Below are 25262 nucleotides of genomic sequence, written 5' to 3'. Positions count from 1 at the left end.
CTCTTCAAATTCATTTTCTTCAGATAAATATCCAGAAGTGGAATTGCTGGATTACATGGTGGTTCCATTTTTAATTTTTTGAGGAACTTCCTGTTTTTCATAGTGGCCGCCTCAATTTACATTCCCAACAGTATACGAGGGTTCCTTTTCTCCACATCCTCTATCATGTTATTTTTCATCTTTCTGATAAGAGCCAATATGACAGGTGTGAGGCGATATTACATTGTGGTATTGATTTGCATTTCCCTGGTGATTAGTGGTGCTGAGCATCTTTTCACGTGCCTGTTTGCCATCTGTATGTCTTCTTTGGAAGAATGCCTATTCAAGTCCTTTGTCCATTTTTTAATCAGGTTGTTTGCTTTTTGGATATTAGGTCTGTAAGTTCTTTACATATTTTAATAAGGGGAAATTAACCCCTTATCAGATGTATGATTTGCAAATATCTTTTTCCATTAAGTACGTTGCCTTTTCATTTTGTCAGTAGCCTCCTTCACTGTGCAAAAGCTTTTCAGTATGTTGTAATCCTATTTGTTAATTTTAGCTTTTGTTGTCCTTGCCTGACAAGACTGGTCCAAAAAATATTGTTAAGATTGATATCAAATTGCTTACTGCCTATGTTTTCTTTTAGGAGTTTTATGGTTTTAGATTTTACATTCAAGCTTTCAATCCATTTTGAATTTATTTTGTACATGGTGTAAGAAGGTAGTCCAGTTTTCCTGACACCACTTTTCTCACTTTATAATTCTTGCCCCCTTTGTCACAGATTAATTGACCATATATATGTAGGCTTATTTCTGGGCTCTCTATTCATTCAATTCCATTGACAAATGTGTCTTTTTTGTACCAGTACCATACTGTTTTGATTACTATACCTTTGTAGTAGATTTTAGGATTCTATACACATTTTAGGATTCTTTGCCCTAGTTCTGTAAAAAATGCTATTTGTATTTTGATAGGGCTTGCACTGAACTTGTAGATTGCTTTGGGTAGTATGGACATTTTAACAATCTTAATTCTTCCAATCCAAGAAAGTGGAATGTTTTTCCATTTATTTATGTCATCTTCAATTTTTTTTCATCAATGTTTTACAATTTTCAGAGTACAGGTCTTTTGCCTCCTTGGTTTATTCCTAGGCATTTTATTCTTTTTGATGCAAATTGTGATGGGATTGTTTTCTTTATTTCTCTTTCTGCTAGTTCATTATTTGTATGTAGAAATGTAACAGATTTCTGTACATTGATTTTGTATCCTGTAAATTTAATGAAGTCATTGATTAATTCTAGTAGTTTTTTGGTGGTCTTTAGGGTTTTCATATATAGTATCATGTCATCTGCAAAGAGTGTCAGTTTTACTTCTTCCTTTCTAATTTGGATATCTTTTATTTCTTGCCTGATTGCTAGGATTTCCAATACAATGTTGAATAAAAGTAGTGAGAGTGAGCATCCTGATCTCTTCCTGATCATGGAAGAAATGCTTTCCTTTTCCCCACTGTGGATGATGTCAGCTGTGGGCTTGTTATTTTTGGCCTGTATTACGTTGAGGTATGTTTCTTCTATACCTACTTTTTTGAGAGTTTTTACATAAATGAATGTTGAATTTCATAAATGCTTTTTCTGCATCTATAGAGATGATCATATAATTTTTATGCTTCATTTTGTTAAGGTATATCATGTTGACTTTTTTGTGTGGATGTCAAACAATCCTTGCATCTCTGGAATCCTATTTGCTCATGATGTATGATCCTTTTAATGTATTGTTGAACTCTGTTAATATTTTGTTGAGAACTTTTGCATCTACGTTCATCAGGAATACTGACTGGCCTGTAATTTTCTTTTTTGTGTATGTGTTGTCTTTGTCTGGTTTTGGTCTCACGGTAATACTAGCCTCATAAAATGAGTTTGGAAGCATTCTTTCATCTTCAATTTTTTGGGAATAATTTGAGAAGGATAGGCACTAGTTCTTTAAATGTTTTGTAGAATTCATTTGTGAAGCCATCTGGTTTTAGAACTTTTGTTTTTTTGGGAGTTTTAAAATTACTGATTCAATTTCATCTCTTGTAATCTGTTCAGATTTTCTATTTTTCCATGATTCAGCCCTGGAAAATTTTGTGTTTCTGGGGATTTATCCATTTCTACTAGGCTTTCCAGTTTGTTGGGATATAATAGTTCATAGTAGTCACCTATGGTCCTATGTGTTTCTGTGGTGTCAATTATAACTTCTCTTCTTTAATTTCTGATTTTATTTACTTGGTCCCTTCCTCTTTTTTTCTTGAGGAGTCTGGTTAGAAGTTTATTGATTTTATCTTTTCAAAGAACCAGCTTTAATCTCTTTGATCTTTTCTATTGTTTATCTCTATTTCATTTATTTCCACTCTGATCTTTATTATTCCCTTCTTTCTACTAACTTTGGGCTTTTTTCTTCTTTTTCTAGTTCCTTTAGGCATAAAGTAAGGTTGGGAGTTTTCTTGTTTCTTGAGGTAGGCCAATATTCCTATGAACTTCCCTCTTAGAAATGTTTTTGCCGTATCCCAAAGATTTTGGAAGTTGTGTCCCATTTTCATTTGTCTCGAGGTATTTTTAAAATTTTTATTTTTTGGTTTTTTTGCTGCCCTACTGGTTTAGTAGTATGTTGTTTAGTCTCCATGCATTTGTGTTTTTTCCAGTTTTCTTCTTGTAATTGATTTCTAGTTTCATACCACTGTGGTTATAAAAGATGCTTGACTGTTTCAGTCTTCTTGAATCTACTGAGATTTTTTTGTGGCCTAAGATGTGATCCTGGAGAATGTTCCATGTGCAATTGAAAATAATGTAATTCTGAAATTTCTGGATGAAATGTCCTATTAACGTCTATTAGGTCTTAATTCTTAATGTGTCATTTTAGGCCAACATTTCCTTATTGGTTTTCTGTCTGGATGATCTATTGATGTAAAAGGGGTATTAAAGTCCCCTACTATTATTCTATTACTGTCAATTATCCCCTTTATCTGTTAATATTTGCTTTAAATACTAAGGCACTCCTACTTTGGGTACAAATATCTTTATGAATGATACATCCTCTTTTTGGATTGACCCCTTTATCATTATATAACACCCTTATCTTCTATTACATTCTTTGTTTTAAGGCCTATTTTCTCTAATATTGTAACTCCACATTTTTCATTTTTATTTTCATGAAGTATCTTTTCCATTCCTTCACTTTCAGCCTGCATGTATCTTTAGATCTGAAGTGGGTCCCTTGAAGCTAGCATAAAGATGGTTTTTTTTTTTTTAATCCATTCAGTGACCCTATGTCTTTTGATTGGGGCACTTAGTCCATTTACATTTATAGTAATTATTGATAGATGTGTACTTACTGCCGTTTTATTGTTTTCTGTTAAAAACTCACTTTTTAAAACTCAGAATTACCATTCCTGAGTGTATGCTCTCACGAACCTGAGACTGACCATTCCCACCACTGCTGTGGGGAAGAGGATGCATCCTGGTAAGAGGACATACTCCTGTGCGCTGATGTTGGCTGGGCTCAGTGCCCTGCCATGCTTGATCAAAAGCTTTCAGAGTCACTGGGTGTTTCTTCCAGGTCTCTTGCTCTTTTCCTTCTACTCTAAGAACAGCATTCTGCTGACGGGGGCTGTGCCTTTAGCTTGGGCCCCAAAATGAAAAGACATATGGAGCAGGACCACACCATCGGCAGTCACCAATGTGGAACTTGAGTAACGTACAAAATGGTGTACTGTAAGCCACTGTGGCTTGGGGGATCATTTGCTACTGCAGCAAAGACAGATTAATATACCTATTTTAATCTTATTCTATACAGTGCCATCCACTGATGTACGATTATGAGTGAAATAAAAAATTAAAAAGGCTATCCCCTCTCACACTCCCTCACTGGCATGTACCCCTTATTTTGGGAAACACTGCTATAACCTGAAGGAGGGAGTAGATGGGTATTGGAGCAGATGTAGATAAAGCAGCATCTCTGATGGGCCAGACAAAATTCAGAAAACTTTGAATTTTCCAAGAACTGTAAGCTGCACCATCAATTTTATAATTCACTGTGCACATGTGTATATAACTGTTTAAAAGTACACATCAATTGTAAGACAGATCCAACATTCAGAAATGTTAAAATATAAAGGGAAAATACATCTAAGATTTAAGGGATACTGGCAAGCATGTAGAAATCAAAGTCAAGGAGATGGTTATGGGGCAGCTCTTTCCCTAAGCAGTTAGCTTCATTATTTAACCTTCAGGCTACTGATTCCTCTTAAAACAAAATCCTCTATGACCATCTCAATATAAGAGGTCCTTACCTACTCTACCACGTAATAACTTAGATACTTGGCATAATGGATATCATTCAGCTATCTAGAACTTTCAGTCAGCTCTATCATGCTCTAATCACTAATGGTCCACTTGTTTGGTTCAGGTAGATTACATTTGCATATGCAAATTATGCCCAAGTACTCTGTACTATTAATGTTATCTCTAATTATATAATAATACCTACCAATTTCCACATGGATCAAACTTACAGTTTTGTAGCTATTAGGGAAATTGTGCTTTGTAATTAAGATAATCCTCATTTCCAGATGCTAATTAACTATATAATAATTAGTTTCATTCACCAATGCAAATTAAGGATTTTCATCTTTATTGATAAAGGAGTTGCTTCTTATCGGTTAAGGAAAGATAGCCTCAGAAATCTTGCAGAGAAATATACCCCCTCCCCCACTAAAGGTTAAAAGGTAAATCCATTTTTATCAGTCTCATTTGAGAATGCAAATTAGGCCTGATTAATCAAGCCAAAGATAAATGTGCTAGTCTTATTTCAGGACAGAATGTACGGCTTACTGAGTACATCTCTTTTCCCCATATAAATACTCAGATAAACAGAGTTCACAAAGGAAAAGTCCTCTTAATGGGACTAACTCATCTATGGTCAGAGGAAAATGTGTGATACATGATTCTATTACCCTACCCTTTGTTTCCCCTTTAGACAAACAATATGGAAACACCTCAAAATAGCTGTATCTTCATGGTTCAGCCACAATGGGAATGGGCAAGAAGAGATTTTTGTGAGTAAACACAGAGGAAAAAGGGAAAGCCACATTTGCTTGGATTATTAAGTTTTCTGTGCTCCAAACGGAATACAAACTGGCACCTCCCATCGTGACTAATGAGGGCTGCCTCGGCGAGAACAGAAGGGCTGACAGCCAGCGAGGCCTAGTTGGCAGGCCCCAGCCCAGGCCTTGCCGCATTCATCATCTGCTAAACCAATCCACCAATTCTGCACCACCATTTGTCATTAATTATGCTAATCAGCACACCATTACTCTCTGATGACACTGTAGCTGTTATTAGCTAGTTATGGCTTTTCAAAAGCACAACTTATTGTGCATGCATGCGCTGTGCATGCATTAGCCTACAGGGAAGAAATGTCCAATTATGAAAAGAAGAAATTTGCTATTATCTTTTTATAACAAACCAATTTAGTAATTAGAAAAGTCTCTCAACTCATAGGTTCTTTTTTTTTCCTCTCCCTTAGAATAATTGAAACAAAAAAATGTGCTTTTCAGTATTTCTCTGAAAGAAAAGAAAACACCAACATGGAGATTTTTTTGCAACATGTTTGAAAGTGGGGCCTCGGGAATGACCGCACATGAGTGAGGGGCGCACGGAGCTTCCTGTTAGGCTGGTTTTTTTCTTTCCAATTTTGAATTAGCAGGACCACTTTATTACGTATATCTCAGTCACTACGAATGCCTGAAAGATGAAAGCACACCCATGTGACCTTTTACAGTTCACTTATGGCAGATTGAAGCTGCTCACATAACGATGCCAGGCTGCGCACACCTTATCTGGCAGATGCTTGCACAAGAAGCAGAGCAACAGCTCCTTTAACCCTCCCCTGCCCCAGTGACACCACCAGGAGTGTCAACGCCACTCAAATGACCTTGGAGATGCATAAGTTGACCAAATTAGCACATGTCCTGTGCATGGTTCTATGGGGAGAAACAGGATTGTACTCGGGCTTGCAGAAAAACAGCATCCTCAGGGGTCAGCAGCCAGACCAAGGCAGAGGACACCCTTTTCTGAAACTTAGGGCTTATGAGAGGGGCCTGCACTGACCCTTGAGTGTTGGGGCAAATCTGCGGGCTCTTGTCCAAACCAGGCACTATTTCCAAATTGTTGTGTTCAGGCTGGAGGTTTTACCACTAGTTTTAGAAGCTTAGTCTGTATTAAGAGCTCATTAATATCATCAGAGTAAATGGGCCTATTAAAACATCTTTAAGCAATATCTGAACATAAATCTCCCTAAACTATATTTAATGACTGTACTTAAGATACATTATATGCAAGTCTTAATGAGACATTAGATAGCATTTTGAAGATTAAAATTAGAGAATCCATATAAAGTCTGTCCACTTAATGTAGCCTTAAGCTATACTGATGAAAGCATTACTACCAAATTATTACTGCATTAGAACAAATATTTTTAATCATATCTGATTTATGCATTCTCTTTCTCATATAATTTTCATTATCACAAAAATACATTTTGAGTTTACAAAAGGGGTATGTGAAAGGTTTCAAATGTTGAAGTACTCTGGAGGTAAAGTGGGTACAGAATTTAGTTGGTACTGCTTACTGAAAGTGCTCTGGGCTCTAAGTCACATTTCTTTCTGTTTGGTTTAATTAGTCATTCCAGTACTATACGTAGCCAAAGAGACTTACCTTACCTTTAAATTTCCTTCAAGACCAGAAGAGATACAAAATGGAACCTAATCCCAAAATTCTGAAGACCAGAGTATATAGTACGATGTATGCAATACAACCTACGTAACACTGACGGTGGTAATATCTGGGCATCTAACTGAATCTGCTTTTCTGGGCCCTACGGAGATTCCACACTCTGAGAGCAGCCACTGCCTGCATCCTGTACTCCCATCCCTAGCAGACAGAGAGAGATGCACTCGGAGCTCTGAGAACTTCCGTATGTCTGCTTCCCTACAGCCCGGCGCAGAGGCAGCCACGAAGTTCCTGCTTCCCTCCAGGACCTCTCAGGAAGGCTAATCAGTGCTGCTGGTGGGAGGATACTAAAAAAAAACAAAGTTTGCTTTCCCCAGGGCTATAGAATTAAACCCTTTAAACAAATCCAAATTCACCTAAAGTCTGTTTAAAGAAGGAAGCGTTCTCTTGGCCTGCGGGACTACAGATGTGGCTGGAGGGTGCTGGCATGCAGGACTGAACTACCTGGGGCAGGCAGTCCGGCCGCGTGAAGGTCAGTGTTGAGTCTCTGTGTGGGGGGCTGTACTCTAAATAGAAATACATGTCCCGAGTCTATAAAAATCCTGCTAAGACTTAATACACAGTGGTCTTTTTTGAAAACAAGTCGAACTTCAGATTATATACCTAGAACTAATTTTCTTTATATTTATCTGCTATATTTAAAACACTACCCACTGAGACAAGAATTTTGATGCAACAGAAAAATCTATGCTTCCCACCCCACATTCCTGGAAACTGCATCTACACCTGCACCAAGATAACAGCCTGACAACTTCACTTTGGGGTGCATCTGCTGAGTCCTTCATATCCCACTATCAGCTGAACTGTAAAGAGAATGTTATCTGCCTGGACCTGGACAAGAATAGGCCTAGATTAATGTCACCTGATGGCACGCACAACCTGGAGTTGGATCTGACACCAGCACAAGATGCTTTGCAAAAATCAACATTTTGGAATTAACTTTGGAAAATGTTAGAAATGAATTACCATTGAAGCTTTTTAGACTTAAAAAAAAAAAAAAACTTTACACCAAAGTGTAACTACCTTTTATAAATGATACTAAATTATGAAAGCCTTTTGGGATTATGTATATCAAGACAAGTCAACTGGTGACACCTCTCTTAATAGAATGAGATCATCTAGCCTTTTTTTTTTTCTTTCAAAAAAGAAGAAAGTAGCACTATTTAAACACTCTGGTCATTAAAAGAAGACCCCGCCTTTAGCATGTAAAATCTGTAGCAGCAAGTCTATTTCCATTTGCTTCTCCCAGATATTCTCTCCCTAAAAGGAACTATTTCACAGTACAATTTTGCATTTTTAACTGTATGAATTAGGCATTCTTCATAAATAACAGCTATGTTCTATACACAGGAGCTCCTTTTTATTAGGGACACAGTAATGAACAATGAGCAATGTGTTCTATTATTCTTTGTCAAATCACAAAATGCTACATTAGAATAACTGTGCTGGTCAATGTAATATAGTAGATTAAATTCAACTTCTGTGGAAAAACCACTGTAAAACAGCATGATAAGAAGGCTATAAAAAATTTAATTTTACTCCAAACTCCATCACAAAAAAAATGGTGTGAAAAGTAATTTTGCATAATCAGTACACGCCATCTGGAACAATTAACCGATTTCTATAGAACTATGAGGATCAGTCATATCTGCTTATTAAAGATCAGAAATTATACAAGTAATAAATCCTTGAAAAAACTAAGCGTACTCCCGCCTGTCAACGCTATTTTAACTTCAAATACTGAAGAACGCCTGATAAGGCTGAAAAGAAGAGATTAATATATGCAAATTACATCCAGCATTTAAAATCCCCACAACTGTCTCCGGTTTTCTGTCCCTTATTGCTGCCTTTATGTTTTATTCATACACCAACTCACCTGTCACTTCATAAGCTATAATATTATGGGGGTATTATTAAACAGCATAAAGCCGTGCTTTAATTGGAAAGCTTCATTGCATTTTCCAATTATTTGGAGTAAATTAAAAGCAGATGCACATAGTTTAATAAGGAGTCTAATATCAGTTCCGGGAAATCAAAATTCATTGTCATTACTATGCTGTGATAGTTTTGCAAACTGTACTCAATTTCAGAGGTTTTCAAAAGAAAATCTGTCTATGCAATCTGTTAATTGTCATTCGGTTAATAACTGTTTAAATATCCAAACTACACAGCAGCTTCCTATTAAAAAAAATTGAACTATGGGGTTTATGCAAGCAAACAAATACAGCGTGCCACTCCGGGGCCAGGCTGGGCTGGCCTTTTCAGACTTGCTGTTCACCTTAAAACAATGGGAGGCTAGGAGAAACCCACTCCCGCTGTAGCTCAGCCCGGAGGGGAGGACAAAGAACAGCAGTTCTGTACTTCTACAAGCACCGGAGGTTGCCACACTATCAGACAGCTCTCAGTGGAAAAGGGCAGAAGCCACGTTATAAATTGTGTTTTCAGAGGTCTGTGCTGCTCAGCAAAAAATTAGCTTCCAAAGTTTTAATTGGCCCGCCTAAAATAAATCCTTTTAATGAGTGAATTAACTGATTCAGGACACAAACATGGAAAAATCAAAGAAAGCAAATGTTGTGAGCAATTTGTTTTTAATAAATTGACCTCTGAAGGGCTATTCCCTTAGTGGTTCATGACCCAGGAATGGAGTGCTCTCAGGGCTCTGCAGGGGCTGGCCACAGTGCCTACAAGTGGACTGAACCGCTAGACAAAGGGCTATATTCTAAACCATTATAGATTTAAAGAACCAAGTCTTAAAGGTTATTCTTCCTAAGTAATCTTGCTCCCAGATGTAGTTATATTGTAGCTCCCCAGCTACAAGTTGCATACATACAAATACATGTAGCTAAAGCATTTACAAATGAAAAGTCATAGGTATACTCCAACTAGTAATGTAACCTTTTCATTTTTATACCAGGTGACAGACTTTTTCAAATCCTAGGTGTGTAAATTATAATAGGACAAGCAGTAATTGACTTTTAAACTCCACCCACTGTGAGGGCTACAATTAATCTGTTTTCAGCAGAAGAACTGCTGCTCTGCAAAGTTCATAACTTGTAGGCTCTTTTCCCCAATCCAATTAAAACCTAAGAATCTGTCTACAAGGTAACAGCACAGAATTTATTCCTCATCTCCTGTTTCTAAGGGCAGAGTGGTGAGCACCCCAGTCAGCCAAGGGCAAGCCCCTCCAGACCAGAGGGGACACCAAAAGCTTGAACATGAGAGAGCCTTCTGGCAAAACAACCAGAAACTCTGCTCAGTGATGAAGATAAAAGCAATTCTTGTGCAGTGATCCAAAAAAATAGCATCTTTCTTTTTTTTCAAAATTACCTGTTTTAATAAAGTAGACACACTGTGCCAACTGAACCATTTAATTATCTGCAAAAATGATGAATCAAAACAATAGTTTGCAAAATAAATGACTAACCTCTGATTAAAATGTCTGTCCTCATTTAATCTAAATAAAAGGTACAGTATCTTTAAAAGGATGTAGCCTGAAGAAAGGAGCAATCCCTCCGCATGGATAGATAGCCTGGCATCCTCCGATAAGACAGGGACATCAAGAAAGTTGCTTAATGTACTTGAGCAAATCGAGAGAAAGGACGTCTTCAATGCATCGTGCATCCCATGGCCACTGTGCCAGCCCTCAGCACCGGCCTTAGAGCCTGGGGGCCCCTGGCCTGGCAGCTCGCTCTGGAGGACGGGACTTCGTGATGTGCTCGGTGGGTGGCATGACTTCAATGTGACCCTAAGCCAAGCCCTGGCTCAAAGCTATGTAAGGATTCTGGGGCAGGGAAAGAGTTTTTGTTTTGTTTTGTTTTGTTTGTTGCTAAAGGGTTCTGGGATAGGAGGGAGGCAGGAAAGAAGTGCCACAAGCCAAAAGGCAAAGAAGAAAGAAGTCAAATCATTTAGAGGGCTGAACACAGATACGATCCTTTCTCAATCAGAGCAGGTTCGACAACAAGGGAAAGGGAAAATTGGAGGCTGATTTAAATGTTGAGAGTTCTCTTTAGAATTGTTTTACCCAGTAGCAAACTAATATCTCAAGCAATTACTGACTTCCGGACTAGGATGGAGGGTTTGCCTTATACTGAACCCAAAAGTCTTCTGAACCAGGCACGGTCCCCCCACACGTGAGCTCCTTCCCGGCTCTTCCTTAGTGGACCAGCTGTCCCCTCCCCCACCGGCATTTTTAGGTGGGACGGGGGTTCAGACTGTAGGGTGCATAAGACCAGTGCTTCCTGGGGTAACACGAAGCAGTCTGCTGGAGTAACAGTATTTATGACAGTTATACCACCACCATTTCTGGGGTGCCCACTAGTATTAGGCACTTCATGTATATTATCTGTAATCCTCAAAATTACAGGAAAGAAAATGGACTGAAAGGCTATGTAAATGCCCCAAGTCCTGCGGCTGGAAATGGCAGATTCAAAAGGGTGGGAGCCTGAAGAATCAATCGGACAACAAACAGCAGCAGGTGCTTCGTGCCCACCAGGTCCTGCCTGGGGGCCAGGCCCACACCGGTGAGTGGGGCATCATCGTCCTGCCTCCCAGAACGGACCCTGGGCATGAACCAGGCGTCATGACCAAAGATGGAGCGCCTTTCCGAGCGCTGTGAAATTGTCAGATGGCCAAGGTCTTACAAGAAGCCTCAACAGCCATGAGACTTACAGCCAAGGAGGCTGCCCATCTTAGGCCTACAAATGGCACAACCAACTTTGGCAGAGGAAGGTGGGTGAGGACTGTAATTCATGAGCCAAAGGCCCTTCTGACAGGAGTGACACTGGCGTTTTGTTAGCACGGGGCTTGTTTAAGGTAAACATCCGAGGCAATGGACCATACAGATGGGTGCATTTATTGCCTCCAGGTAGCAAGCGATTACGTACTTCTTAGTGTGTCACCTGAAGCGATGCTTAGGGCCAACGAGGCAAGCTTTACTCTCTCATTCAGAATTATGGATGTTGTCTCGCCAGTGGATCATGAGATCGTTCATGCTATAAAACAAGCCAGGCGTGAGAAACCACTCTCTAACAAAGGATCTCAACCTTGGATGAGAGTTCCGCATCACTCACTGCCTCAGAGACAATCGAATGACAAATCTGAGGGATAAGGAGTCCTGTTCTCTGGGATATGTGATAAACACATTCCTTCCAAACTCTAGGCTGGAGCACTGAGGCTTTTTCTCAAACATAAACAGGTGAGGGCCATCACTGCCCATTAATAAAAAGAGGGGGTAAAAGCCTTGGGTATTCCAGACACAAACACCCAATGTATGACAATGGATGGATTCAGGTAATCTATCCACAGGAAAGGTGGCCTCTTTGTTCTAACACAGGTCAGAACCTGTGTCCTACTGTTAGCAGTTAAATGCATTCATTCTGACACAAAAGAGAGGATGCTCAGATTGTGTGATAGACAGAGGATAGCCTGGTCTCACCACCCAACCTTGTGTGGCTGCTCAACTTCTCTCCAAGTCCTGCCAGTGCCAGCATCTTTGCTTGTTAAGCCGTCGGGAGTGTAAACATGCTACCCGGGGATCTGACCCCCTGTGAGTGTTGTTGCAAGTTGGCAAGGCTGGAGCATGGGAGCCGGGCTACAGCAGGAGACTGCAGGGAGTAGGAGCCAGGAGTGGGCATGGGTAGGAGCTGGCAGGGAGTGCTCAGTACCCTCAGGCTGGGTCTCAGGCGGTGGCTTGGCATCTTGGGAGGCCAGATTTAGAGAAGAAGCTGCACTGCATGGGAGGCACTGAGGTGATGTCTGTTTAAACAAGGGCCCCACCCACCTCAGGCAGGGTTGAAAAGAACACGTAGGGTTCAGTCCCAGCCAGTGAGAGATGGGTATGGGCTGCCCACTGGCAGCACAAGGCTAAGAGAAGACCATGCAAGAGGACCTTCAGTGCCCAGAGTTCCCCCAGACAAACATCTCCAACAGCAAGACCAGTGGTAGCCTTACCTACTGATGGGGAGGAGGTTCCCTGAGGGCTCTGGAACATTCCCTTTCCTGGTCTGGAAAAGATCTGAGAAGGGGCAGAGGGAGGGGCTGCGGAATATTTATAATCGTAGTAACACATCTACTGCACTTTCTACCTACCATGATTCTAATCCCCACCATGAGCCACTGTCATCCCCAATGAACAGATAAAGAAACTGAGGCACAGAAAGGTCAAACTCCTTGCCTAAGGTCACTCAGCTTTACGGGGGCCCAGCAACAGCCACTGGGAGTCACACCCACCATCTGAGATGCCCTGTGCACCTGGGAGCTGTCATCAGCCAAGCTTCTGAGGCCTCACGCTCATTCAGAGGCCCCAGAGCCGACAATCCAGGGGCCAGCGGAGGCTTATGGCTGCTGAGGCCTACTATGCCAGTTAGTCCTAGCAGAATCCATCCTAGGGGTGGGTGCCACTTCCAACTTCCATGTGACAAGGGGAGGGAAATGGCCACATACGGGAGGCAGCACCCTTGGCACAGTGAGTTGGAGCACAGGGTCTGGAGGCACAGAGGCCTGGGTTTGAGTCTCAGCCCTCCCACTTGCTGGCAGTATAACTTTAGGCAAACCACAATCTCTCAAAACCTCAGTTTTTTTCTACCTGTGAAATAAAAATATTTATAAAGAAAAAATAAACATCTTTATAAGAGATGTTTACTTGACAAGGCCTGAGCATGGGAGCTTAGTAACACTGGCAGCTGCACTGTATCTATAAAAGAAAAGTAACAGTGATAGTACAGACCTTAAAATGCTGTAAGGTTTTCTTGGTAAGAATTTGTAGGGATTAAATGACAAAACGCATGGAAAATGCTTGCTACCAAATCTTATACACAGTAAATGCTAGAAGAAGGTTAGGTATTATTAAAATAAATTAATATAATCCATTTTAATACAAGCAAAAAGAACTTCAGCTCCCTAAATGTGTTTAAATTAAAGAAGTTGTCTTAATTATATCATTTTTCCCTCTTAGCTGATAGTCTATTATTGGGAGAGAGAGAGAGAGAGAAAAAAAGAAACAAAGGCTAATTTGATAGAAGCTTCCCCCAGGCAGGAATGTTTGGTAACTAGACTCCTTTATTCATCCCCGATCAAACCTCAGAAGAAGTGCTAAGAGGAGAGGAAGAGCAGGGACTAACCGTGCGCCCTTTGCTTTCAGCGTCTCTCTGCTGAGGTCTCTGGAAGCCCCCTGCTGTGGGCCCACAATCCTGCTGCCTGCCAGGCCGGGAATTAAGACGCAGAAAGGGGGGCATACTTCTGCTTAAAAACTGGACAAAGCAGATGAGCACACAGGGAGAGAGGTGTCCGAAAGCTGGGTCTTCTTTCATGGTTCGCGTGTTCGGGAACTTTACAGTCAAGGCGGTGTTTGGACGGACTGTCTGGGCAATGGCTGCCCACTTGGGGTGACACCTTGGGTGTCCACCCTGCTGAAACCACGAGCCCCCTTCCTGCCCATCCGCAACCCCAGGAGGTGGGAGGGCTGCTGCCACAGTAGCTACTGGACAGAGCCTGACACACAGGGAGCTTCCAGTGAATATTAGCTCAACTACAGTTACGTGGAGGATCCTGAAGTTGTTACAGTTGCTGACATTGAGACATCTGATGGGAATTTAGATCCAGGAAGCCTGGGTGCTGAGCCTGGGGATACCTGGCCAGTCAGGACGAGAAGCCAGGCCTGAACGCGGCTCTTCTGGCTCTGGGCCGCCTCACTCTTGGATTTACAAGGGGATTGTGGGCCGTTAAACCGGTGCTGCCCAAACTCTGCCCTGCTTAAAAACCAAAGAGAGAATGAAAGCACAGCGGGAGGGTGGCCACCCTTTTAAGAACACTGAGGTATCTGTTACCTAATAATATTCTTAAAATTTTTTTTCACCGTGACGAAACTGGAAAAAGTCTTAACTTTCTCCTACCCACGGAGCACAGGAAAAGCAGAAATGAAGGCCTGGAGCAGAAAGCAGCCCCCAAACACTTTTCCTCCAAAAAACCAAAAACACATCGGGAGATTTTCTGGAGCTGGTGGCCGGCTCTGTCAAGTGCTGGCTTCCCTCTTGCTTGTCCAAGCCATCGTTCTGCCACCTTCCCAAGAAAGGGTCCCCGGGCTGCTTGCCAGGTTAAAAAGCCCACTTCTCAGTGAGGACCTGTGGCAATGTCTCAGTTCCCAGGGGACCCCGAGCTGAGCAACGCCTGAGAGCCCGCCCTGCAGGCAGGTTTCTCTGAATGCTCAGAGCACTCTGCTTACCGGCTAGTAACCTTATATACAAACTACACAGGGGCGCACGGGACTGAGGAGATGCAGACCACGCTGGGCGTGAGCCAGGGTGTCCGGGGTGATAATTCTCATCGAATCTCTCGTCACAGTCCTGCAGGGGAGGGAACTACGGAGAGAAGTAGCATTCCCACACTGCTTCCCATTCACAAAATGTTCTTACATACCCTGGATCCTCACACCAATCCTGGGAAGGTATCAGGCAATTTCTGTACTATTTTATGGGTGTGAATAATTAGTGCCAAGTGAGTTGCTCAAGGTAGCATAATGCAGGGCCCTTGCACAACTCTGGGAGGACGCCATTCACATATGTTGCGCAGGGCACAAGCTCAGCAGCCAATCACAATGACTCTGTGATGGCCACACATGCTTCTGACCCCAGAAGCCACATCAGTTCCTGCTGAACCTTCTTCCACAGGCTTCCCACTGCCTTGGGAAGGAACATGGGGCCTGGCACAGGGCAGTTCTCTTTCTGCTGAATGAAGAGAAAACAGTCTTTCTCTTCTCATTGCCTTTGGTTAATTACACATCCTCTTTCATTCAGACAGTTTGGAAGGCAGCCTCCATCCTCCCTAAACAGTCTCTGCTATCTCAGGTGCTCACAGTAAATCTCTCCAACACAGTGTGGTGTGGGGAGTAAAGCAGGAAGGGTACATCCCCAGTTGGAAGGGAATCAGAAAGGCTGCATGGAAGAGGCAGTCTGGGGACAGGCCTTCAAGGATGGGTCAGCAGAGAAGAGAAGCAGAGGAGAGGGCAGGGTGCTCTGGGCCATGGGACTGGCAGGTGCAAGTGCACTGAGAGGCATGAAGGTGAGGACACAGGGAGTGACCTGGGCTGGTGGGCACAAGTGCAAGGAAATGGAAGACACCGCACCGCACAAGCTGAGATGCACCAGCAGCCTCAGTGCTGGGCATGTGAGGTATGAACCGAAGCAGTTCGTGGGCAGGCACAAAGCTTTGAGCTGAGGGGCTACGCTTTGGTGAGATTGAGTCTGCCACCTGGGCAACTGGACTGAGGACAGATAAGCCAGGACAAGGAAGACAGCCAAGTAAGTATGAGGCACCCATGCCTGGTGACGCTTGCCCCAAGCCCAGCCAGCCCAGCAAAGGGGAAACGAGGAGAACACAGAGAACCACTCTTGAACTCAGCTCCAGACTCACTGGGGCGCCAGACATGCTAGGGACGTAGTCCATGGTAAGATGACCCCGAGCCCAGCTGAGGAATTTCAGGGTCTCTCTCCGAGAAGTCCTGGAGGAGGCACTTGCAGAGCAGCGCACCTCCAGGTAGCAAGAGCTCCCGGGGCGCCCCGCGTGTCTGCCTGCACACGCTGTCCATCGACTTCAGTGACACGGCCATCACCGTGGATGTACAGAAGCACATCCGATTAGCCAGGCCTACGTGAATATTTGCACTCTTAAATCTTTTGCATTTCGAAAGGGTTAAAGCTTATTATTAGATATAATTTATAGCCCTTTCTCCCAGGAAAGGAATAATGCACAGTAAATGCCACATTCATTTTAATAATACATGTTACAGTCTGTGCCCAACATCTGCACAAAGGTAAAGGAGACAGATTTTTTTGACATGTCCCACTCTGCCATCTAAACACAGGCTTTTTGTTTCTTAAGTGACGGAAGGTTTAATCAAGAAAGCAGGCAATTCATCAATCGAAACAAGGCAGCGTGCGTGCGCCTGACAGCACACACATGGTTGTGTACAGAGCAAACCTGGCCGCCTGTCAACCGCACCTTTTACATCAGGATATACAAATACACTATGCGATCAATTCCCCATCCGCTCCCATTCATTCCTTCTTTTTTATTATATTTTTCTTTGTACTCGATTTTGTTGTCAGTCAGGGCAAGAACAGATGGATAGACAAGGGACGCAATGGCTGTTAGAGGTGATGATAAAAATTTATAAGCCTCTAAAATGACTTATTTCCTCCTTGATTTGAGCAGCATTATTGTATTTTTTTCACTTTATTCAGGAGTTCCCCCTATATGCTATTATCTGTGGCTGCATCAAACCCATGTTCCTCTCTTAGATCCTTGCCACCGTCACACAATTCACTCACCCACCAGCCCAACCCGTTGTAGGTGATTGTTAAAATCCTCAGCAGAGGATAAAGGAAAGCAGGGATCTGACACGCACGGCCATGTAAGCCACGTGAACAAGTCCATTAAAGACAAAGGCCCTGGGGATACCCGAATGCAGAGGCTGACTAGCACTGGCACCCAGGGGCTCCCATTGAGACAGCAGCTCTTCCCCATTTGTAGTTATTAGTAACTTAGTCACTCAACCCACCCACGAGCTGACACCCAGATGCAGGCGCAAGGGGAACCACGAGCACGCACGTTACAGGGACGCAGATTCTGCAGCATAAAACCATGAATATTACACGTGGAGCAGCTGCGGTTAGAACACCTGACGCAGAAAAGAACAGCACTTCCCGAGCACCCTATTGTTTTAGTCTTTCTGCCTTCGTTTTCTAACCCAGCAATGCTTTATGCCCATTAAAGGGTTATTTTTGATTTTCCAGCTGAGATTTTTTTTCCCTAATTTAAGGATAGAAACAATGTAATCTCTACAAATGAAAGGAAAATATGTTTACAATTCTTTGGTAGGCTGTAGATGAGTTTTTAAATGATCCCACTGTAAAAAAAATACAGCTTTTTTCGTAGTAAGATGAAGAACTGGTGGCAGAAATTTTATCCAATTGGATGAAATATATAAATCATGAATTTCATAATACTGATAATTAAATGTCCATCTTCCAATTTCAATGAGGACTAGATTAAAACTGCATGGCGAAGGCTGATATTCAGAAATCATTAATTATTTTTAATTGCTCTGTGCTTTCCTGGACCGATGTCAGAGTTACATGGTTCGTACATGGTTCTGTGTTTCAGATAAAACCCTCCTCTCTGCACAAGTGTTGTGGGCCAAACTGACGAGCCTATGGACTGGGACTTGTCGGCCCTCACGGGCTTCCTGGTATCAAGCATCTGGACAGAGAACAGCTGTGGAGGGTAGTAAGCTAGCTTTTTCAGCAATTAAAAAGGAAACTAGAAGAAATGGGAAAAAACAAAACAGCTAAAGGCAGGGTGACCACATCCCTGAGCTGCTGGGACTGTTCTGGGTTCCCGCTTTTGGGCTGGTACAACTGTACGCCCCTCTCACTCTCAGAAGTGGCAGTAGGCAGCAAATTATATGGTCAGCCTAAAGCTGATGGATGAATGAAGACGTCAGGAGGGCAATCTGCCTGCGCCCTGAAAGGGAAGGAGGCCTAGGCCCACGGCCCCCACACTGTGGGGCTTTGGGGTTTTCTGCATGGTGGCTCGACCTGAATTCATGGGTTGTTGAAGATTTTTGGTTTTATTACGTGCCAGCTTTACTATGCACTGGCTTAATTTTAACTATTTTACACTATTACATCAATTTATTCAAAAGGAAGAAAATTAAGTTTTCTTTGGTAAAAAATCTTCACTTGGAGACAGAAATCAGTTTATAACAACACAAACAAAGGGAAAGTACGGTGTGGCTGCCCTTACGTATTGTCAACTGCTCATTAACTAAAACCCGCCAGGAGACTGACAAGGGGACATTCCTTGCATAGAAAACGCCATCCTGGGTCCCTGTTGGCTAGGCCACTCTGCACCGGAAGCCTCTGGCACAGAGGTGTGTCCTTCAGGTGGGAGACGATGGGGGGAGCCTCTCTTTCCTGTCCCCTGGTTTCTCCCTCCCTAAGGCACATGACTTCCAGCACAAGAACATTTCTTAAGAATCATCTCTCTCAACTTCCAAACACTGCAGGGGTTCAAATACGAGTGGACCCCCCAATACCTGGGCATACAGGCCATCCTTATCAAGCTCACTGAAAAGCAGCTGTTCTGTTGCTTTCCAGGGCCCTGTTTAGGAGGAAGAATTCAGTACAGGGGACTGTTCGGCTCCTCCTCGGCAGCTGGCTCGTTCTCGTCTTACCCCCACAGAGACGGTCCCTGACTCAGGACCCAGACGGGCAACCCCTTCATGGGGAACCTCGCCCACGGCTGCGCCCTGCTCTTCCAGCTTACACTGTCATGTCTGTTTCCATTTCCTTATATGTATTTTTGGAACCACCTTAAATCTTTCTGGAATAGCTGAAATAGAAATGAATGAATGGTCAGACATCAAAACATCTAAAAAATGTCTAAGAAAAAAAAAGGTAGGAGGCTATCATTTGGGACTAAAATAGATAACTTTTCAGGAAAGAGAAGGTATTCTTGAAGAGAGAATTACCCGCCACTGAAGGGCCTGATGAGGAAGCTTAGGAGGCAGGTTTGGGGTAGAATCTAGAGAAACCAACAAGGCCCTGTAGACAACCCTTGCGGCAGGAAAGATCTTAAAGGCACATCACTGAGGGGGACGCAGCAGCCAGAACATCGCCAGTAAAGCATGGCCCGTGAGCTGCCAGTTATCAAAAGTCAGAACAATTTAAGAAGCGGCTTGCCGACCCTACTATAAGCAGATGACAGAGTGAGACAAAGCAAGCACCCGCTGCTGTATTTCTACCTCTTCTTTCCAGGAAAGCCATCCTCAAACCCTCAAGAGTAGAGCACGGTGGTGGGGGATGTGAGGAGCAAAGGAGGTGAGCAGGCGGCTCAGGCAGCCACGTGCTTCCACGCTCAGTCCGTGGCTACAGGGCCAGCGGAATGTGAAAGATGGGGTTGGAACTGTGGGCAGTGGTCTTTGAGGAACCTCAGTGGACAGGAGGCTGCAGGGACTGGACAACAGAAAAAATAAATTCTCAAAATAAAATTTTGAGATAAAAAAAAGAATTGTACTGACCTGCTGCAATTTCTAGCAGCACCTGAAAGCACACTGAGTGAGGAGGCCTGAGAGCAGGCAGGAAGGACAAGGCGGCTGCTGGGGACCCACGAGGCTTCCCAAGGACACGCCGAGTCCACAGCAGGTCTTTATAGTTTTTCTTATTAAAAAAGCAACATATACTACCATGGAAAACTGAGATAAGGCAAAGAAGGAAAAAAGAGCAGGGAAGTCCTGTGAAAACCACTACAAGAACCTTAGCGTGCACCTTCCAGACCTTCAGAAATATTTTAAAAAATGAGATCATATTGCACATTCTGGTTGTCACTCAACAATATTAATGCACCTCTTTTTATCTTAATCACCATTTTTTGATTCCTGAAAAGTTAACTGTTTACTATTTTGACATTTAGGATATCTGACCCCTAACCCCTTTCCTGGAGTATTATTTTTAAAAAGCAGCAGTGCTCAGCCCTCTGGATAAATCTTTTTGCACATCTGCAAGCATTTTCTAGAAGAAATTCCTGGAAGAGGAAGTGTGGGGATCAAAGGTGTGTTTCATGGCCATTTTGATCAGGATAGAAGACGGCAGAGCAAGGAACATAAGCTTCCCAGGATCTCGGCACCAAGGCAGGAGAAGTCCCTCATCCCACCTCGGTGGGCAAGACAGACTACTGGCTGGATTCCGTAGAAGCGTTTGCACATTTTGGCCAGTGGAATGCCCAGTACCCCAAATGGCTGGATGGATAGGAACGTACAGAAAGACAGAGTCCAGCTGAACAAGAGAAGAGATGGAATGGGCTGGCTGGAGGTGATGGCCCCAGATGCTAGAGGCATTCGAGCAGCAAATCAGGAGGATCACCTGCCCCAGGGGTCACAGAGGTGTTCCTGAGAAAGCAGACACTGAGCTAAATGTCTCCCTTCCTTCCTTCCTCCATTCCACAGACACTTCATGAGCACCTCTGTGTGCTGGGGACAGAGCTACGTACTGTCTGCCCTGTTTTCTCCCGCCATGCTGAGCAGTGTCCCTCCCTTTGCAGGCATGACAAGGATGAGCTGTCTCAGTGGAAGGAACAGGACAGGGGATCTATTAACTGATATACCTTTGGGGAAACATTTAAAAAGTAAATATTACTTTAATAACCATACATAAAATTAAATGTGTGCCGCTTTTCAAATTTCTAATTGCATTGTTTGGAACTCCACTTAGGAAGGCCCTGCAAACCAAGGGAGTGGTAATCAAATGTTTTTAGGAATGCATGGCTTAGCACCTGAAGTCTGCAGTCAATATGTGAGAGTCGGTTCAGAAGGAGAACAGTTTGAGGATTCATTTTATTACCAGCAGAGCTCCAGCTCTCACGGCATTGGGTACTGGGCAACAGCTAGGGCCTCAGGCACACTTTGCCCTGTTTCTGGAACAAACTACTGAAATCTTAACTTTGCAATACCAGACTGTGATGTGCCCCTCAGTGCCAAACCCTGCTCGTACGGGGCAGGAAGGGAGCTCCCTTCCAGCCAGAAGGGCTTGCAGGCAGGCTGCTGGTGGGTGGGCGGGCAGGCTTCCCAGCTGCACCATGGCTGCCCAGTGCTGAGCTTGCAGGCCTTATGGAGCCAGCCGGTCCTGTGGGATGTGTCTGGCAGCATCACAACAAAGCAGGCCTAGACCCTGGCGGAGCAATTCAGTGCCTGTGCTGCCTGCTGCCATGGGCTGCAGTTTCAACTACCTCAGTTTGGAAGATAAAATCCAATTGACTGCCACTTACGTAAATGTAACAGGAAGTTTCTGAATGGCTTCCCCTGTGTCTTGAGGCTGTTACCTCAGTATTGCTAAACTAACAGCTGAAATGAACCCAGACAACACCTCATCAAAGCTGCGGAGTGAGGAAGCAGTGGTCCAGAGGCAGACAGGAACATTCCTGCCAAACCAGAGGAGATTTCACTCGGTGGGCCCTTTTCTGCAGAAATGTCAGCAGCTGGGAAAGCCATCAGAGAACCCGGGTAAGGTGGGGATGGCAAATACCGTGGCTGCAAAGAGACCCACAAGCTGGAGGAAAAAAGTCATCTGCTTTGACTGAGCTCTCCTTACGTGCAGTTGGAGTGGGGTCGCCCTGCTGGTTTCACAGACCTCTTCGGCACCATTCTGCTGCTAAGCATCTGGGGAAATATTCAGCTTTCCTACAAAATAGGTCATCTTTCCACACTTGTTATGCTCCTTGTCGACTTTGCTGAAATAGCCACAGCACAAAAGAAATTCTCCCTGGAGATGCTTTTCTTAGACAACGTGCTCCCTCTACCCTCTGGGAGCCTGGTGCCTGGAGTCGGGCCAGGGCCAGGGCTTTAAGAAATCCCTGTTCTTCCCTTTCCCCACCTGGAGTGTCACTCAGAAATGGAACAACTTGGCTTTTGCTTATACTTCCAAACCTATTAGGGAGTGATCATAAAAAGAAAAACTAATCCTGACACGAATTATACCATTGTTCTAGTTCATCTATTTAGTAACCTGAAGCTGCAATTTTTAGAAGAAAGATTACCTTTTAAATAACCGATTCATTATGGTACATGAATGGATGCCATGTTCCTGTGTTCAAAATGTCACTCACCATTAAGGGTGTGCGCTGGTAAGTGGCATGATTTGCCACTTGCCCCTCATATACAAACACCCCTGACTGGAGGCCCAGTACAATCAGAGGTGAGTTTGTGGGTTTCCTTGGCTCTTAGCAAGTCACCTGCACTGCCAGGCACCTAACAAATCTCAGTTCTGTAATAAGGCTTGTACACATTCCCCTCCCTGGAGAAGGTGCAAAGGAAACTAGGGCTGATGATGTTCCCACCAAGGCAGCACCATCAGTTAAAAGGCCGAGTTCAGAAATCACAGACCACACCACGGGGGCTCGGCGGGGAGACCGCCAGTGTGCCTTCTGGCCACAAACCTGGCTTTGGGAAATGAGAGGTGAGGACAGACCTGGATACAGGAGGGCCAGCAGCCCAGGGCTCAGCTCTGTGCTGCTCCCAAGTGCCTGTGGGAAACCTGCCCTGGATCTGGCAGGTGAACAGTGCAGTGACTGTTCTCTGGGGACCGACCTTCAAGCTTGTGAAATCCACACACTATTCTTCATCATTCATTTCAAAACATGCTTAGTCTTTGGCCCTTCTCTAAGTGCTGCGGTGAAACGAAGGGAAGGGAAGGTCTAGTCCCTGCAGAGAACAGGCCCCTTGTGGGGAAAACAATAGAAGCAAGACAGATGCCATTAGAGGCCAGGACAAATGCAGAGGGAGGCAGTGCCTAGACAGAGACACAGTAGCTGACCGCCAACTGTGGCTACGTACCTGATATGGCGTACAGATTGGAGTGCTGGTACTCGTAGTCAGCCCGAGTGCTGTTCCGGCCTCGGAAGGTAGCAGGGAGTGTTAGAGAGATGTGCCTGAGAAGGAGACAGAGGAGAAACTAGAGGTTACAGGATGCACGGAGCGTCCCCCAAGACTCAGCACCTGACGCCCACCACGGCCCAGAGCAGAGGGAGTGGGCAGGACGCCGCCACCAGCCTGAGTCCCCCAAGGAATTCAGAAGTTTCCAGTCATCAGCAGCCACCTTCTTCATACCAGCAAAAACATCTGAGACGAAGAAAGGATTTCCCAAGCTTAACAGCAGGCCGAGGATCCACAGAGGCGGGCTATTTAGTCTGTGGAGCCTCTAAATCTGGACTGATTGAGTCCAGATCTCTGCCCACTGGGCAAAATGCACCGATGGGCTGGAACGTTCAGGCTCTGCACAGGAGCCCGGTTCCACCGCCTTGGTTCTGTTATCCATCCAACGGCTTCCACACCCGTCCTGCCCGGCGACCAAGGACGACAGCGCAGGAACCACCGCGCTGGGAAGAGACTGAAGCAGGAAGTGAAGGCTTTGGGTATAACTATGTCCGCGGGAGTCCAGGAAACGAATGAGCATTTAGAAGCAGCGGCACCCTCCTCTGGACTGCCAGGCCTGCACAGTCCCCCTCTGGCAGGAGCACACAGTAGGTACTCAGGAAAGCACCTCTGATTGATGCCTTTTATGGCACAGGTGTTGGCCATGAAAACGCACAGCATGAGCACTCAAAGCAAGTAAGCCATCCGGTGTGGTCATCAGGGGCCTTTAGCCAATGAGGAAAAGATTAAGATAATAGGAAAAATATTTAAAACCCAACAGGTCTGGGGGAAAAAAGAAACAATAAAAAGCCCTCTTACTGGGATGACTGGGGGTTGGTTTGAAGTAGCTCAATTGTCCAAGCTTTGGCCACGCTCAGTTGTTCCCAAAAGGATAGAGACCAAGAGAGGGCATATTTGTGTCACATCAAGGAAGCTTTACGGTTTACATGCTGCCTTTTTCACACGACAAATGGATGACTCCTAGAATGACTCCCATGCATACAGACTCCTGGGAGCGAAGGCTCTCTAAGCAAGGCCTGTTCCCCCAAAGCCAGGAGTGAGCCGGTGCTTGGGGACGACATGAGTGCCAACGGCTGTAAGGGCATTTGGTTTTCCTGGCTGCACAGTGAGGGCTGACAGCAAATGCCTGGGCACGCGACCAGCCCTGTGCTGGACCCAGCAGTGGGGCTTCACGGAGCACCAACAGCAGGCCAGGCTGCAGGGGAACCAGTGGACACAAGCACATGAAGATGTGCCCACTGGGCGCTCTGACGCGCACGTACTGGGTCTGCACTGTGCTTGTCACCTGACGCTAACTCAGGGTGGGGAGGTGAGCCACGTGAAGGAGCGACCAGGCTACGAGGGATAAGGGCACAGCAACAGGCCGCCGTGCAGCCTGACATGCTCAGAGAGTAAGACCCAGGCACGGAGTGAGCACACCTCGTTCTGATAAGGGGACGTGGCTTCTAGCGACACCTTCTCAGAGGAGGACACAGGCGTTAAAGGAGTAAAAGGGACTTCCTGGGTAGTCAGGGAGAGCCAACACTGTACCGTGGTGCGGGGTTAGTATACACCGGAAACAAGGCAGGAAAGGGGTCAGACTGGTAAGGACGCCGAATAGTCACACCAAGAGGTCTCGGTTCTGTCTCCTGGGATGGAGGGTCCTAGCTCTGCTCTGCCCACCACAGCACAGGTGAAGGCATTAGAGTCTCCGGGTGACTTACTAACAATACAGATGCACGGCCCCGACTGGGGGGTGTCTGGTTCAGTGGGCCTGGGGTGCAGCCCGGAAATCTATTTTCAGCAAGCTCCAGCAGTGACTCTGAAGCCTGGCCAGCTCTGGGAACCCTGAGAGGATGAGGAGCAGCTGCAGGAGGGTTTTAAGCAGTTGATCAATGCCTCTGACCACAGCACTTAGTCAATGAAGCTGAGCAACCAGAAGAATGAATTACTGACTGTGGTTGTGGCTGAGCAGAGCCAGAATGAGGACAGGT

The 25262-nt window shown here is 44.6% G+C and overlaps 1 protein-coding gene across 9 annotated transcripts in view; it reads right to left on the bottom strand.

Annotated features, from left to right (window-relative positions):
- The window catches only part of MVB12B (multivesicular body subunit 12B), a 170075-nt gene that overhangs the window by 53641 nt on the left and 91172 nt on the right, over positions 1 to 25262 (bottom strand). For 7 of the 9 annotated variants that reach the window (XM_057499034.1, XM_057499037.1, XM_036913928.2 and 4 more), the window contains one exon: positions 23191 to 23285. In XM_057499034.1, the coding sequence (XP_057355017.1) occupies positions 23191 to 23285 (95 nt within the window). Of the gene's footprint in view, positions 1 to 2120; positions 5763 to 17738; positions 19820 to 23190; positions 23286 to 25262 lie in introns of those variants that run through there. The other 2 variants (XM_057499036.1, XM_057499035.1) reach the window with 2 other exon arrangements.

This window comes from Manis pentadactyla, chromosome 3 (genome assembly GCF_030020395.1).
Source record: "Manis pentadactyla isolate mManPen7 chromosome 3, mManPen7.hap1, whole genome shotgun sequence".
Lineage (NCBI taxonomy): Eukaryota > Metazoa > Chordata > Mammalia > Pholidota > Manidae > Manis > Manis pentadactyla.
This window is presented reverse-complemented; position numbering and strand designations above follow the sequence as displayed.